The sequence below is a fragment of the Falco biarmicus genome, chromosome 8 (genome assembly GCF_023638135.1).
Source record: "Falco biarmicus isolate bFalBia1 chromosome 8, bFalBia1.pri, whole genome shotgun sequence".
NCBI lineage: Eukaryota > Metazoa > Chordata > Aves > Falconiformes > Falconidae > Falco > Falco biarmicus.
The window spans coordinates 38,561,950-38,578,988 of record NC_079295.1 but is presented as its reverse complement, the minus strand read 5'-3'; the positions used below and the strand labels follow the sequence as shown (position 1 = coordinate 38,578,988).

Here is a 17,039-nt window from a genome sequence, read left to right as displayed (position 1 = left end):
GAGAAGAGGGAATTTTGTGGAGTCTGTTTTAATCAGGAAGTTGATGAATGTTTTGTACACCTAAAAAGAAGGACCAGAGGAGGGAAGACCTGCTTTTTACTAGGATGGGAAGATGGAAAAAGGGAGTTCTAATTCAAAAAGGGAGTTCTAATTCAAAGTTTTGGCAGACATGAAATTTTACAGCTTGCCTTATCATAGTTATCACCAACACCTGGAATTAACAAAACTTTGATCATGAAAAGTTGAATGTCTTCAGCAGTGCATATCTAAGCAATTAGGTCATGACCAAGCATGCAATTTTCTGTTACAGAAATCATTACGCTTATTTCAGCGGGCTTTGGTTTTAAGTCTGCTTGCCTGAAGAACGAGGTATAGTAAGGGTGCAGCAGTCCTTGATCAATGATTAAAACACCTGGCAGCTGTCAGTATCTTCATATGAATAGCATACAGCTTTTGGGAAGAAATGATAACACAGAAAAAGAAGACAGAGAAATAGCAGGTGTATTCAGAAAAGAGCAGTGGAACATCCACCTTGTATTCTGTCAGCCATAGATTTCATTGTACTTCTATTTCCTTTTTTTTTCTTCTTTCTCTCAGTCTGCATTTGCAGTCACATTGTTTTAACATGTGCAGATGCCAATATACTTCATAAAATCCATTTACTGAAAATAATTGTAAATAATCTTTATGTGCTTACATTCTAAAAAAACCACAACCTTCTAGTTCCAGCAAGGCTGTTAGTTTTAAAGTTGTTTTTCTTTTGTTTTGTTTTTATTTTATTTTCACAGGTGATAATGCATGTCGTGTTAATAATGGAGGCTGCAGCACTCTTTGTTTAGCAATTCCTGGAGGCAGAGTTTGTGCCTGTGCTGATAATCAGCTTTTGGAGGAAAACAGTACAACCTGCATGAGTAAGATCTTTTTGAAGACTATCTAAGTTGGTAATACTGTTAAGGAATAAAGTCAAATCTGAAAATAAAACAAGAAAGTATGTCTAATTGAAAACAGTTTATTAAATATTTTTTTTCAAAGACAAAATTTTAAAGACACAATATTTGAGAGTAAAATGCATTGGAAAATATTTCAGAATATCTGATATGATAAAACACAAATATTTCAGAATGTTAAAGTATATTAGAAATTAATCTATATAATTATTCTATTAGATCTATATAAACTGGTTTCAAATTATTATATGGACTAAGTATTTTAAATTAGATGTGACATAGAAAATATTCATGCTGAAACTGTTCATAAAACATATCAAGCAGATATATTTGTATAAAATAGATCCTGAAACAGACTACTTAAACTTCACTTTCTTTTTTTGTATCTTCCTTGGATGTCTTCATTGAAATTCAGATTTTTAAAAATTATGTTGTTAATGAAGAGTGGGGTTTTCAATAAAAATAATTTATCAAATATTGCAGGTAATTTTAGTAAAGTTTAGACCTGATATTTGGAACTTACTCAAAATTCTTTTTTTTTTAAAAAAAAAAATCTTATTGATTTATTTCTTGAAATGTAGTGTGTAAAACTTTACACAGGTCTCCAGCAATAAGCCTAGTAGGGATGAGTAAATCATAAGGATTATTTCATAACATGATGAACATTACTGAGCTTGCAATTACCTTGCAATTGACCCAAATGCATGGCTAGCAGAGCCATCACTGTTGCTAAAGAAAACTGTTTTTCTTTTTAGCAGAAAATACTGGAAGGTGGACTTCTCACTGGTAAGATGGAATATAAGCATTAGGAGGAGAGATTAGCCACTTTCAGATCTCAATGAAGCAGGTTTCCTGCTTTTTCCTGAACACACTTCATTGCCAAGCTCTTTCCAAGGAATTTGGTGTTCCTTATAGGGTCATGGAGTGATGCGTGGAATTTACATATTAAGCATTCTAAACCCGATGTTGAGAAATGTATCTGTCTGGATTTATCAATAAGCCTGTAGCTTGCTACTTAATTCTACTGGAGCAGAATTTTATCCTTTCTTCTTTTCTAAGTCTGTACCAGTGCATAATGCAGGTGTTTGACTTGTTGCTTGGATACAAGAATCAGTTTTTCACTAATCATTTTCTAGCCTTTTAATGTGCACCAGAATTTGGTCTGTGTCTGTAAGAATATTTTCTTTTCACTGCTGATGAGGCATTGCAATATTCTTAACTGATATTTTTACACTATCATCTAAGCACCAATTTAAAAACCGGTTTGAATGCCATTCTGTTCTGAGTTCTTCCATTTATTAAAAATATATTACCTCAACCATACACTCAGATATGCATGCTGCTACAGGCTTCAGGTGGAATTACCTCAAATACGCAAAGTTTATTAAAATTTTTTGAAAAGTGATAAGAAGAATGTATATCTATTTATGTAGAGATATTTGTATTTGATTCTGTATGTATATCAAGCTGATTAAATAGGTGAGCTTCTTGGATATTTTTTCCTAGTTAAACATGGAGAAGTGCTACCACAGTTGTGCAAAGCTGAACAGTTTCAGTGTAACAATAAACGCTGTATCCAGGATCGCTGGCGCTGTGATGGGGATGATGACTGTCTGGATGGCAGTGATGAGCATTCTGAAATTTGCTGTATGTATGCTTTTACATTTTAACTCACAATTCATACTTCATTTTAAAAATTGGAAAAAGAGTAATGTCAGCCTGAAAACTTTGAAACAAAAGTGCTAATCCATAAATCATTCATGTAAACCTTTCATTTTCTGTGTTTCCTGCATGTAGTAATAGTAGTTCTTTCAAATGACATTCATACAGTAGAAACGTAGCCATCTTTTGGTTTTGACATTGTCATTTCTGATTCCGTAAGTATTAGAGTTTTTTGCTTTGTTTCCAGCTATTGCACTTCTTTACATGGGTCACAGGATAACTGGGGGGGGGGGGGGGGGGGGGGGGGGGGCGGCAGGGTCCTCAAAATATCTGTAGTCCAACCTTCACAAACCAGGGCTTGCCTCACCTCAACCTCTAGGAAAGTGATAGAGCAATTAGTCCTGGAAACCATTTTCAAAGACATGAAAGAAAGACAGTGATTGGAAGGAGTCAGCATTGGTTTATGAAGGGGAAGTCATGCTCAGCCAACCTCATAGCCTTCCGCAATAATGTGATTAGCTTGATGGATGAAGGAAAAACAGCGGATATTGTTTACCTCAACTTTAGTAAGGCCATAACATCATCATAAACAGGCTGAAAAAGGATGGGTTAGGTATGTGAACAGTGAGATGGATTGGAAACTGAATGACCAGGCCTTGGGGCTTATGATCAGTGGCAAAATATCCAGCTGGAGTTAAGTTACTAGTAGTTGATGCTGGAATCAATAACCTCTTCATTAATGACAGGTGCATGGGTACTCTGCAAGTTTGCAGGTGATTCAAAGCTGAGAAGAGTGGCTCATTCAACAGATGACTGTGCTGTCATTCAGAGGAACCTTGACAGGCTGGAGAATTGGACAGAGAGGTATATGGTGAAAATCAGGGTAATAAGGAGAAATGCATCCAGGGAGGAATAATTACAGTATATGGCTGGGGACGATTTGGCTAGCAAGCAGCTTTGCAGACAAGGACCTTGGGGTCCTGGTGGGCAACAAGCTGACCATTAGCCAGCAATACATCTCACGACAAAGAGAAGACCAGGAGCATCCTGGCCTGCTTTAGGAAGAGCATCACCATCAGGTTGAGAGAAGTGATCCTTCCCCTCTACTCAGCCCCTATGTGGTCACATCTGGAGGGCTGTGTCTAGTTCTGACCTCCCCAGTATGAGATAAGGCCTTACTGGAGCAAGACCTGGAAAAGACCGCTGAGATGATTAAAGGAGCTGGCACATCTGTTCCAGAGAACTGGAATTGTTCAGTCTGGCAGGAAGGGAAGGGTCAGGGAGGATCTTAACTGATGTTTATAAATACTTATTGTGAGGGAATAAAGAGCAGGGAGCCAGGCTCTCCTTAGTAGTGCCCACTAGCAGGACAGGAGGTAATGGACACGAACTGAAAAGCACAAGATTTTATTTGAACTCAAGAAAACACTTTTTCTTGAGCATAGTCAAACACTGGAATAGGTCACTGAGAGATGTAGTGGAGTTTCTGTCTATAGAGATACTCACAACTTGTATGGACGTAGGCCTGGGAAACCTACTCTACGTGGCCCAGCTGGTATCAACAGCTCTCTTCCAACCATAAACATTTCTGTGATTCTGAATGTATTTCTTAAAAAAATACAACAAGCAAACAAACAAACAAAAAAACCCCCACACCATAAAAACACCATGAAAAACCCCAAACCAAAATCAACAACAATAAAAACATGCTTCCCTTCGAGTTTAAAATTATATGTACTTTAAAAATACAGTTTTACTAGAGCTGTATTTTTTTTGCTGTAGAACAACTCCTGCTGTTTAAATGAAAAATAGTAGAAAACATATCAATTATGTATCTGTGTCATTCCTGGAAGATACTTAGGTAGCCTGCTATAAAATTAGAGTTGCAGCAGTGAAAATTTCTTTCCTTACTCAGTTTGTTGCAATGCTTCCTATTCTGATCACTTCTGTAAACCAGATCTCCTTTACTGAAAGTACATTTTTATTTTTCCCTATCAATCATAGGAATGAAGAACTGATGCACTCTTCTACTATGCAGCATTGTTCTGTGTGTCTGAAAACTTGTATCATAGTCTCCCTTATCTCTTAGAGACAACTCTAATCTGTTCTCTTTTTTTGTCTTTTTTTTTTTTTTTTTTTTTCAGTAGATTATTGGGTTTTTTTCTAGACTTCATTGCTCCTCTCTGAACTTTGCCAAGTACTCCTAGGGGTTGGATGTATGTTCTTCTGCTGAGTCTTTTGTGAATTTCATTAGGTTGAGAGACCGAGCACTGGAACAGGCTGCCCAGAGAGGCTTGTGGGGTCTCCTTCTCTGGAGATACTCAGAACCCACCTGGACACAATCCTGTGCAGCCTGCTCCAGGAGAACCTGCTCTAGCAGGGTGTTGGACTAGATGATCGCCAGAGGTCCCTTCCAACCCCAACCATTCTGTGATTCTGTGAGAAAAATGTGTTTGTGAGGGCTGATAGTCCTGTTCATACATCTTTGGAAAAATTTGGCCTGCTTCACATTGGCCTCATGTTGCTGATAACATACTGAGCATGTGATCCTTTGTAATAGCTAGGTCTTTTTCAAAGTGGCTGTTGTGGAGCCATTTTGGCTTTTTTTCATGCAGTTATGTATTTTGATAGCTCCATGTAGTAGGCATTACTAATATCAGTCCTAATTCTTTTCAAAACATTTGTCCAGTTCGGAATTGTAGTGCTGACTAACATTTTGTTGTATTACCAGGGGTTTTTACGCTTAAATACAGAGTTCAACTAGTAAAGACAGAGAGAAGAGAAATCTTTGGGCAGAGTTGACTTGATTCTCATTTGAATAAGTGTAATAGAGACCAATTAATTGATCGAAGCTTGTGATTTTCAGAGGATTTAAACAGATATAAACGAAATCATCATCTGGTCCCAATTCTGTACGCGATATATAGTTTAGGCAGCCAGTATGATAACATTAATCTCTTTTCAGCAATTGCTATAGTAACTTCAGTAGTTCTTTTTTAGTCTGAAGTATTTGCAATTATGAGTAGAATACACACATGTTAATAAATATACGTGATTACAAGCCTAACAATAAGGTTAATAATATTTAAAACAATATTTTTCTACTATTAAAGTCAGATTAAAAAAAAAGATTCTTCAGGTTTTAATTTTATTTCACGAATGATTTTTGTTCTCTAGTCACATTGCAAACCAGGTTGCAGGTGTTATGAGTCTTGGAATACCTTTCTACTCAGATTATTAATGAATCTTTGCTTCTGGTGTTCTTTCACCCTCCAAAGAAAACACTCATGAAGAGTTCATGTGCTATTGATATCACAATCCCTCTGTGTCATTTTGAATAGGAAGAATAGGTAGAAAGGTCAAAGATGAAAGCTACTGAAATGTCAAGGATAAGCCTGCAAGACATGGTTTCATTTTAAAGATTGTTTATTTCCTGATATATGTTAAACTTTAAAAAAGAGACTGTGGATGGCTGGAGTAGGTGGTAAATAGCTTGAGATTATTTTTAACCCAGCATTTGCAACTGTGTATGATTTACTGCTCTTGTGTAGATCAAGATAAGCAAGATCTTCTAATAATAGATCTTGTTATCATAAAAGAAGTGGAACATACATACTTACTACAGCTGCAAAAGCAGACCAGTAGTATTTACATATTTTTGTGCATTCAGTCTTCATCATCTCCATGATATTTGGTAGCTAGCAAAAACATGTTTGTGAGATAACCTGTTTGCTCTTGAATACCAGATTTTTTGTCAGTTTTACACTGTCTTGCATATTTCACTGTTTGACACCTACAATTTCATGGTAACTAAACAGCAGATCAGTATGTGGCCATTGACAGTAATGTGGATCATTTTAGAAGCATTTTATAACCTGCTCAAATCTCTGCTTGCTGTGGTATAATATTTTGGATATGCACTTTACAACTTGCATCGTTTCCCTTTGGTGTTTTCCTCTGTTTATGTGCACTTCAGTTTGCAAACTTCATCATATTGATAAAATGGGATGGAGGACATTTTTCTTTAAGGAAACATTGTAAAATGCTGCTACCTTTTATTATTTAGTAGCTAATAGAGGAGGATCTCCATATTGACACTAGTCTAGTAGGAGAATTTTTACTATGTATTGTTTAATTTCTCATCGCAGTACTGCAATGTTTTTTAATTGACTGGTTCCCTGAACAATCTTTATATCAGGGAAATTATATGTACAAGAAAACCATACTGACTGCATCACCAGGGAAAATGTTTAATGTATTATTTTTAGCTGGGTTTCTCTGATTATTTTCTTAAGAAAACAACTTTTTTTTTTTTTTTTTTCTCTCCCCAGTCAACCATAGTTGTCCTGATGATCAGTTTAAGTGCCAAAATAATCGCTGTATTCCCAAAAGGTGGCTTTGTGATGGAGCTAATGATTGTGGTAATAATGAAGATGAATCAAATAAAACCTGTGCAGGTAAAAATTTTACTTGGTTTTGCTTACAAGTTCTTTCACTCCCATTCCATCAACAGTTCAAGACTGCTCTGAACTGGTTTGCTACCAGTAATTTGATTATTGACATTTAAAATTATTTCAGATTTTTATTCCGCTAAGGCTAGAATACAAATTATATTTTACTTAATCCTTATGCTTGACTGTGCATTGCAGAGTAATTCAGCACTTAATCTATCCATATGGGTTGACTGTCAAAGCACTGCTTAGGTACAAACTTGTCCCTGCTAAATCTTTTGGCAGCTAGAATTTTGTTTGTTAACATGCTGTGATGAGTGCCATGTCACTAGTAAATTATATTTTATGCTGGCAAAAGCATAATTAGTTATTCAGTTTTCCCCTTGGTACCTTGAAATTGTTTTCATTTGTAAGTTATTAACTGTGTAGTGGACTTTTAAAGAAAAACCAAGATGAAGATTGTTTACAGATTCTAGTGACATAAATCATGGAGTTCCAAATGTGTCCGTTGCTTATATGGAAGTGGTTTAGTGAGTGTTGGTAGAGTACACAAAACAGTCATTAAGTATCTGAAATACAAAATATCAGGCATCAATCAGCTGATGACTATTTAAAACTGAAATGCAGTGGTAGACAGCTTATAGTGTTTATTAAAATATTCCCCAAACTCTTTTTTCCTTTACTTAATTTTGTTACATATATAGTAAGTGGTTCTGATTTTTACTTGTGTGATTTGGCTAAAAGCATTTTAGCACAGATGCAGACCTGTGGTGTCCATATCACCTGTGCCATATTGTTGTGGATTGTAATACATCTTGATATGCTTTGATATGTGACTGTTTGCTTGTAGGGTAAAAGTCTGATTTGAAGACCTTGTTTTTCATCCTTATGTTAGTTAGCTGTGGGTTGAGTTTTGTATTCTTGTTTTTCCTCTTCTGCCTTCAGTGGCAAACACTGTTTCTGTTTTAGAAAATACTTATTTGAAATATTTAAAACTTATATTCTTTTATTGCATTTTGGTATTTTCTATGAAGAAAGAGGAAGATGGTAATTGAGAATACCAAATGCAGAAATACTTTTGATTTTGGGGGTTTCTGATGTATCAGCAATTTTGTTTAAAAGTGTGGAATCACATATAGATGAATTCTAAAAGCTTAAATTTGGAATCCAAATCTGTGTCACTATCACTGGCATTGAAGTTCTGGCTTCACATTTTGAATAAGCAAAACTGTAAGTAATGGCAGTTTTATGTGGTAGATTTTTATTGAAGTTTTAGTGCTCATCAGCTTTCAAAGTAATGTATATAGTTACACAGCATGATTTTTTTTTTATAGTGATCTTTATTTCTTCAGAAGACAGACATACATAATTTCCTTTAATGGATCAATATAGTTGTGTATTTGCAAAGACAAAGATTCTAAGATCACTGAGGCCAGGCACATCACCCCCATGCTTATTACCATTTTTCTGTGTAGACAGGAGTTTCACTAGATCATTGTTTATGTTATGAAATACAATTTGTTAATATTCTAGTTTTAAGTTAGACATTTCTATGCCTTGTGTTTTGTTTACTTCAAGTACAGTTATTTTTTCAAACATTAATGCTCTTCTACCACTAAAATCAGTTTTGTATAATTACATATAAAATTTCATATTCTCATATGTTGATGAAACCACTTAGAATTCTACATAACTGAGGTAGAACACAGTCCTGCATCTCAGTTTTGTCTGAAATCAAGGGAGGTGAATGATGTTTAATCAGCTCAGGTAAAATGTGCAGCCAGCTAGGAGATGCCCTCCAGACTTGCAACTTCTACGTATAGACATGTACCGAGTGACCTTACAGATTTAGTCCATTTCCCTTGCATTTTTGGAGTGTTTTGTCTTGACAGCAAGAACGTGTCAGGTTGACCAGTTTTCTTGTGGGAATGGACGCTGTATTCCAACGTCATGGCTTTGTGACAGGGAGGATGACTGTGGAGATGAAACTGATGAAATGACATCCTGTGGTAAGTTTTCTTTTGGGGAAAAAAGTTAAATTATTCTATAAAAACTTAAACATGTAAGGATTTCTTTTCACATGAACTGACAGAAAATGTATGAGTATCTTTTTTGTTGTTGTATGAGCTGATAGTACTTGTTGTGAAATGGCTAATACAAACTCTTTGATGTAAATAAACCCAAAGCAAAGGCTTCCTTTTCTGTTAACGAGTTTTAAAATACAATACCAAATATGCAGATCAATCAACACTGTTATAATTTACAGCCTGTTATCAAATACTGTCACCTTCAAAAATTGATTTTTATCTCAACCTCGTACCTGTTTACGTGGGCCCCCTCAGCATATCGTAGATGTCAGTAAAATCAGACTGTTTCAAGTCTGAATAGAAAGTTATTTTGACACTATTTTGCAGAAGAGAATTAGCATGTCTTGGTTATATTGTGAGAGACTATCAGCAGCTCTGCTGATTGCTGTTTTGCTGAGATACTGCAAAGAGAGGTGGATTCTAATCAGCTGCTTCCAAACAATTAAGGTTTTTATAAGTCAGCATGACTGCCTTCATCTGTTTGGCAGGTCACAGGTAACTGCTGTGAGTCTGAGAGCAAAAGGGTCAGTGAGCTGTCTGCAAAACATTTTATCAGGGAGTTCCCTGTTTAGAATATTTGTGATAATATTTGACTTGCTAATATGAATTAATGTGTCATAATATAATAGGGTATGTATCTGAAATGACTTTTCAAGAGTTTTGAAGAAAGAATTCTGACTGTTTTACTAGCATCAGCCATGTAAACATGAAGTGACAGGTTGTGCATAAAACAATTAAAATCTAAAGTGTACTTGTTAGGATACTTAGTAGTTAGACCTGTATTTTTCTCAGATGTAGCTGATATTCTAGTTTGATTCACTGTTGTAAAAATACAGTGTTTCTCAATCACAATCAAACTATGACAGCAATGTAGTTGATAAAACATTACTTTTTTTTTGGTCTTCTTTTTAGAAACTTCTTACTGCTGTAAACCTTTTCAATAGACTTATTAACAGTGCTCTTACTGACAAGTTTTTCTGCAAAAATCTTGATACCTTTGAAGCATTACAGTGGAGTGTGAGGGAAAAAAATAGAAAGTAAATGCATAAATAAAAGTCATAGGCTGTTGCAATGGTGCCCTGTGTTCCGTAAACGTAGATCTCCAGGACCCAGATTACCAGAGAATCTATGGAAGGCAACATGTAGGATCCAATCAGTTAATTCTGTTCATCCATAATCCTTTAAGTTTGTTTATTTATTTGTGACTGGCAACTAGCTAATATTCGTAGTCAAATTTACGTTGTTAATGTTTAAGTCCGTATATAATTCTCAGCATCTTTTTCTTCAATAACTGTATTCAAGATTTTTCAGGATTTTTACACATAAATAGTTGTTATGTTCACCTGCTTTGTCTTGCCTTATTACTTCCTTCATTTTTCTTCCTTTAATAGTGATATAAAATAGTGATAGAAAACAAAAAAACCCCTGATTTTATATTGACATTAAGTGATATCTGATGAGTTACTTCAAAATATGTGACATATTTTCATTAATTTTTTATCAAATAATTATGTGAGTAAAAGTGAGAATGTTGTTAAGGTAGATTTCTAAATGCCATGCTTCAAATCAAATTCTGTTGTGTAGATAGGTAAAATAGGTGCAGCCCGTGGAGTCATATTTTGCAATCTCTTAAAATTATAGCATTCTTTGCAACAGTACAGCGTGGCACTTGGCACTTTAAAAGTTTTTCTTGACTAGCTGTACCTTTGTTCGCAGACACCTTATCAATACACAGATGTTAATGTAATCTTTGTAATTTCTAACCATGTGTTTTGTTTGGTATCCTGTCAGCTGATCTGGAATATTTCTTCAGATCATCTAATCAGCATTTATTTCACCTGCTGTTTTTCAATTTGGCCAGACTTTACATATGTTTCATGGTTTTGAATCCTGCTTCTTTATCTTCACGCACTGTGGTTGTGCAAATGTGTCAAATACTTCATTTTTCAGTCTGCCTCATATTATGATAGCTAATGGGCATGCTAATGGCATATTTTTAACTATGAGTAGTATATATTTTCTTATATGAAACAGTTTAAAATTCTTGTATGCACAAGTTTTATCTTAACAGTATAATCATGGTTTGCTTTGTTACCATTACAAATCATTGATTTTTAACTGCACCATTCTTCAGCTATGATTAACTTTTGGCTCTTATTGATTCAATTATTTAGGCATACTTATATTGGCATATAGCTGCAGTGAACAGAACTGCAATGATGATACTGGTATCATAATGCATACGCTTTTTCTAAAGTTACGGCAAGGTTTATTAAGAAGCATGACATCCCTGAAGAAAATTTGGAAAGAGACCCTCCTCAGTTTTTCCACTGCTTTCCTAAGGGAAACAAAGCTTGTGGTCATTTTTTTTCTGTCCATCTGTTTATCAGTTTGTTGTCATACCATTTGCACTCAATAACAGAAGGGTGAAAGAAGTGGCAAGGTAGCAGAGAGAAAGGAGATTGGTGTCTGTGTTGTGGAGAGACTTTGCTGTGAATTAAACGGGTGCTGCAGGTCAGTCAGCTCAGGGATGGCTGTGGATGAGCTACTACTGCATGTGCATCTCTCTGCTATGAAATAGGAAAGGAGTACTGGGGATGCCATAGGGACAATGAGGGCAAGTATAGGAAAAGTGAGATTATTATTATTATTTTTCCTTTAAACCTTTTCTAAAGATTGGACCAGGTGATATTTTGAGGTCCTTTCCAACCTGGGCTGTTCTGTGATTCTATTGTGCCTCTCCTCTAGGATCTGAAAGGGAACTGTGGGTGATGGTGGAGCCTGGGGCTATGAGAAGCAAACACTGGAGATACTGCAAAACATCATTGGAAAGGCTGTGGTGGGCTCAGAATCATAGGATGGATGTTGGTTGTGATGAGGATAATCACAATTCATTTTAATTAGTTTCTGTTTCTTTAGACAGGTCTTGGATAGACAGATAAATATAAAACAAAGTCATGGAGGCATTCATGTGTGGAAAAGGGGAAAATTATGTTTAATATGTGAGTTAAAATTGTGGGGAAATTATTGAACAGCTAATAAGCAAAATTAAAAACTGTTCTCAGCTTTGCTGGAAGCACATAAGACATATATTGTAGCTAAGTACCATCATAGTGGCACATGCCGGTTTTCTTGAAACAGACTTTTTGTTCTCACTGTAATGTGTCCCCCTAGAAAAACAGCCTTTTAAAAATTTAACAAAAAAACCCAAAACAAAACAAAACCCCAAATTCCTAGGAGTAATTGGCAAAGTGTTGTCATCAGTCTCAACATTTCTTCCCACCCTTTTCTGTGTTGAAGCAGAATAATCACTTCAGTCTTATGGTATACCTGATAATCTCCTTATTTGCCTATTGAATGCAACTGGTTTGGTTTGGTGCTCCATGTGTTACTTTTTTTAAGCCCAAACTTGCCCTGAGCTTCACTAAAAAACAAAAAAACAACCAAAAAAAAAAAAAAAGACAAAAAATAAAGAAAAAAAAAAGACAAAAAAAGAAGTTTTAGAATTCACTAAAACATTTTCTGCACTGAAGACAGCAAGAGACAACAAACCCAAGTCAGAAATTTATTTACTTCAAGGACTATTTCAGTTCTTGTCCTAAGGAAATTTTACATTCATGTAGCACATTTTAAGTGTCTAGAACTCCAGTACTAATTACGTGGCCTAGTTCTCAAAAACTCTGTGATGTTTAGGTTTGCTGTCTCAGTTTTAACAGCACTAAAACAATGCAACGTAGCTAGAGCAACCTAACAACAAACTCACTCGCAGATTTGTTCTGATCTATGGCAGTTTGAGTACGGCTGGTGGACTAGACACCATTTTAGATATTTCTGTTGCATTTCAGATGTACTTTGTAGTGTCTTTAACCTGAAATTCTTCAGTGAAGGACAAACTTGCCTTTAAGTAGCAGTTCAGGCAGGTTGTGTTGCCATCTTTGGTTTGCACTCAGTATCCGTTGCTTGTCTTCTCTTGATGGTCTGCCATAGAGAATTTAGGCTCCTTCTTACTCTTTTTGACTCGAGTTAGACTTTCAGATTGTTTCCTACAAATTGCCAGGTTTTGTCAAGTATATCTGGAATTTTACAAATGTAATGGGTACAAGCGTTGTTTAACTTCTTAGTGGTATGAATGCATGTACCTAGTTATGTCATTGTTTTTAGAAGACAGTCTCAAAAAAGTCAAGTTATTCTGTGCAGAAGCATATTGAACAATTACAAAAACAAATCTCTGTGTAATACACATCAGTATCCGTGAATTACATTGTCTGCATTTTCTACTGATTTTACTGGAATGCTCAGAGAAAATGATTGTAAATACTGATACTGTAATTTTAGGATTTTATTGTGTTGGTGTACAGTAATATTTTTTCTTGGCTGTTCTTTTGCTTGGAACTTAACCTTCTCATTTTGTAGTCTACCTGTCTTTTACTGGCAATGCTACTTCAATTGGAGAACTTTTTTTATATAAACACATTGAAAATATGTTTTGTATCAGGCATCAAGCCTGATAGCTGTATATATTAGCATGCTTAGTAGCAAAACCAGCCCTGATCTGATGGAAGTATAGGACCATGTTGTATGACACAGAACAATGCATTTCAGTGGTCCATGTTGAGGAAGGTATAGGGTTTGGACTATTATTTACAGTTTAAAGCCTTTTTTTTATCCCCTCTCTTTTTAGTGTCTCACCTATTTCTTCTCTCCTGATTAAGTATCTGGCAGCTGCAAATGCTTGATCCAATACACTTGTGTAACTTATGCCTATAGGAAGGTGGAAGATTATTACTAAAGAGGATATATATTAAAAAGTTTTTATTTCTTTTTGAACACTTTCACAGAATTCCCAACATGTGAACCACTAACTCAATTTATATGCAAAAATGGAAGATGCATTAGTAGCAAATGGCTCTGTGATTCAGGCAAGTATCAAATGTTCTATATTTGACACAAGTATGGTAGATATTACATAAATACTGCTTTGATAGTCGTGCTTTTCCTCTGAGACTGATATTGCTGGTTTGGCTTGTAAGTGGTCAGAAAATAAATACGCTATTTTAAAATTACTGACCTGACCTAGAAAGCAGTAATATTTTAGCTTCATATAATGAATGATGCAGTGGATGTGGTAGTAGTTACAAATGGTATATTCTGTAGAATGAAGTGTGATGTACACTTTCATTATTAAAAAAAAAAAAACTAAGCTATTGCTTGTGGAAGTATTTTCTACTTTTAGAAAAAAAAATAGTTCCAGTGACCGAAATATCCGATTTATTGTTGTTTGTGGTCAAGTTCAATTTAATAAATAGCATCTCTCAAGAGGTAAGGCTAGCAAGACTTTACAATTTAGTTATTTCTTTTGTCTGAAAGATTATATCTTTGAATGACAGCTGTTCAAATGAATATTCTCTCAGATCTTTTGATGTGGGAGTGATGTCATGCCAGTCCTAATAACATTGGGTTGGTCCTTCATTCACCATAGCATTTGCTGTTACTATAATTTTGTGAGACTGACAGGAATTCATGTCTGTAAATGGACAGACTCGCCACTTTATCGCAGCGCACTGAAATTCTGTCCAAGTAGATCCTTTAGCGTTTACCTAACACATGTATCTTTTCCATCCCTTGATGATCACCATCAAATTACGGGAATTGCGCTAAGATTGTTGTAATGACTACAACATTAGAGTAATGAGAAACTACATTCCACCCTTATTTATGTGCTGCTGTCTTTCTCCACCTTGCGCTGTTTCAAGTACATGGAAGCAACATTTGTAGTACTATTGAAAAGAAATTCTGACATCAGGTTTTCATGTTTTATATGAAGCTCTTTGTGGCTGTGCTTAACTATGTAAGCTAACTTAATGATTCGCGGAGAAGTAAACCCACTGTGTTTGGAAGCCTGTGTAGTTACACACAACTAAAGAAATAAAGAAAATCTACAGCCTTCTGATGCTTGCTGGTGTCTGTGATGGGGTTAAACTGTCCAAAATGACAGAGTCCAGTATTGTTGATAAAATAGACCTAAGGAATTACTTGCATTAGAAATAATTTTACTATATGCCTTATGACAGTAAGCATACTATTTTATTTACTGCATGTGATTTTTCTCTTCCCTTTTTGGCAATATAGTTTTCACCTCACATCTTTTATCGATATGTTTTATCTTTTAAAATATTTTTTTAAAATTGGTATTTGCAGATGATGACTGTGGTGATGGAAGTGATGAACTAGGGTGTATTCACTCGTGTTCTGCTGATCAGTTTAGATGTTATAATGGTAGATGTATCCCAAGTCATTGGGCATGTGATGGTGATAATGACTGTGGAGATTTCAGTGATGAAACCAAAACAAACTGCAGCAAGGCAGGTTAGTTGTTTTCCTTTTTCCTTCTTCCCACATTTTAAAACTCAAAGACTATTGTAAATACACAGGGCCCATATTCAGTCAATAGAAAAAGAGAAAATGCTTTTAACCTTGCTAAAGGTTGGAATGGAAAATATGTCAAGTGTAATATGATAATACAGAAGTGTATTACAGAAGAAGAATACAGTTGAAAACCAAATGGGTATTATACTGAGATAAGTTTTGTAGTTTTAGTTTACTGAATTATGCTAAATGGGATGTTTGTCCTTTAACAGATATACATGCTGCCTAGATAAAGAGACAGTAAGTAGCATTCTTGAAGTTAGTGTTTATATTTTCTGGACTTTTTTAATGCAATAATACATTCATTTTTGTATGATCCAAGATTTTGGCTTGTTTCTGCCCCACCCACCCCCCCCGTACTGTTACCAAAGTACAACAGTGTTTTAACAAACTACTTTCTGTATTAAATGCCATACATTGTGTTTATTTGGCTGGGGAGAGATGGGGAAGATGCTTGTAGCAAAGGATACAGAAGAATCAGATAAGAATAAGGGCGCTTTTTTCCTCATATTTTTCTCATAGTGATTTTTCCACAACAAAGTAGTTGTACATGATTTTATACCTTTTTTAAATGAGTTTTTATTCTAAATCTAGTTGCAGACCTCATACAAATATATGAATTAGTAGAATGCTGTGCCTGAGTAGTATAAAGTCCTTGGGTTTTTTGTCTTTACAAAAATTATTATTTGTCTGTATAAGAATAATTGGTCTGGAATTATCACTTTCCCACTCTTCACATCCATTATGGACCTTTAAGTCCTGTTTTACCTTTTTGTTTACAATACCATGTTACACTGGGATTTGCGTTGCTGTCTCTGAAATAGCCCTGTTTTACATAGCTATTGTCAGTTCATACATCTTCTGTCTCCTGCTCTGCTATGTGATGCACACTTTCCAGCAACTTCTTTTTGTTTTATGATGGAATGCATCAATGCAGGTTATTTGGGGGGGGGGAATAAAAACAAAACCAACAACAAAAAAAGCAAACAAAACCAAGGCTGTTTTAAATAAAATAAACTCTGTATTTATGGACCGTGCTATAAGAATTTATTCAAATAACACTGTTTGGTACGGACAGTAATGCGTAAGTTTATCATTACTTAAAAGTATATGTTATTGCCATTAGTATGTTATTAAATATTCACGGTGGTCATAGTTTGAGAAAGGAAAGGCAAGGATAAAATTGAAAAGATCGTCATCTAGAAAACACTTGGAGAATTAAGTATGTGATGAATAATTAAAATCATATCATTACTGTGCTTTGAAACATTCAAGACTGATTCCCATAGCTGCGCTGAACTGAAGTTCATTGCTGTGGAATATGGAAAAGCTACAACTAACCTTCTGGTGCTGTAATAGCACAAGCCAGGCAGGTGTCAGAGCAGCAGTGTGACCTTTCATGTTTTGTGAAGTAGGAAATGGACCTTGTTGGAAAAAAGAGGAGACTAAAGGAGGAGGGAATGTAG

At 35.3% G+C, this 17,039-nt stretch overlaps 1 protein-coding gene across 1 annotated transcript in view; it reads left to right on the top strand.

Moving 5' to 3' along the window:
* The window catches only part of LRP1B (LDL receptor related protein 1B), a 470,964-nt gene that overhangs the window by 191,522 nt on the left and 262,403 nt on the right, over positions 1-17,039 (top strand). The window contains exons 13-18 of the mRNA XM_056350419.1: positions 789-911; positions 2,454-2,594; positions 6,941-7,066; positions 8,953-9,069; positions 13,986-14,066; positions 15,346-15,513. Coding sequence (XP_056206394.1) covers positions 789-911; positions 2,454-2,594; positions 6,941-7,066; positions 8,953-9,069; positions 13,986-14,066; positions 15,346-15,513 — 756 coding nt within the window. The remainder of the gene's footprint in view (positions 1-788; positions 912-2,453; positions 2,595-6,940; positions 7,067-8,952; positions 9,070-13,985; positions 14,067-15,345; positions 15,514-17,039) is intronic.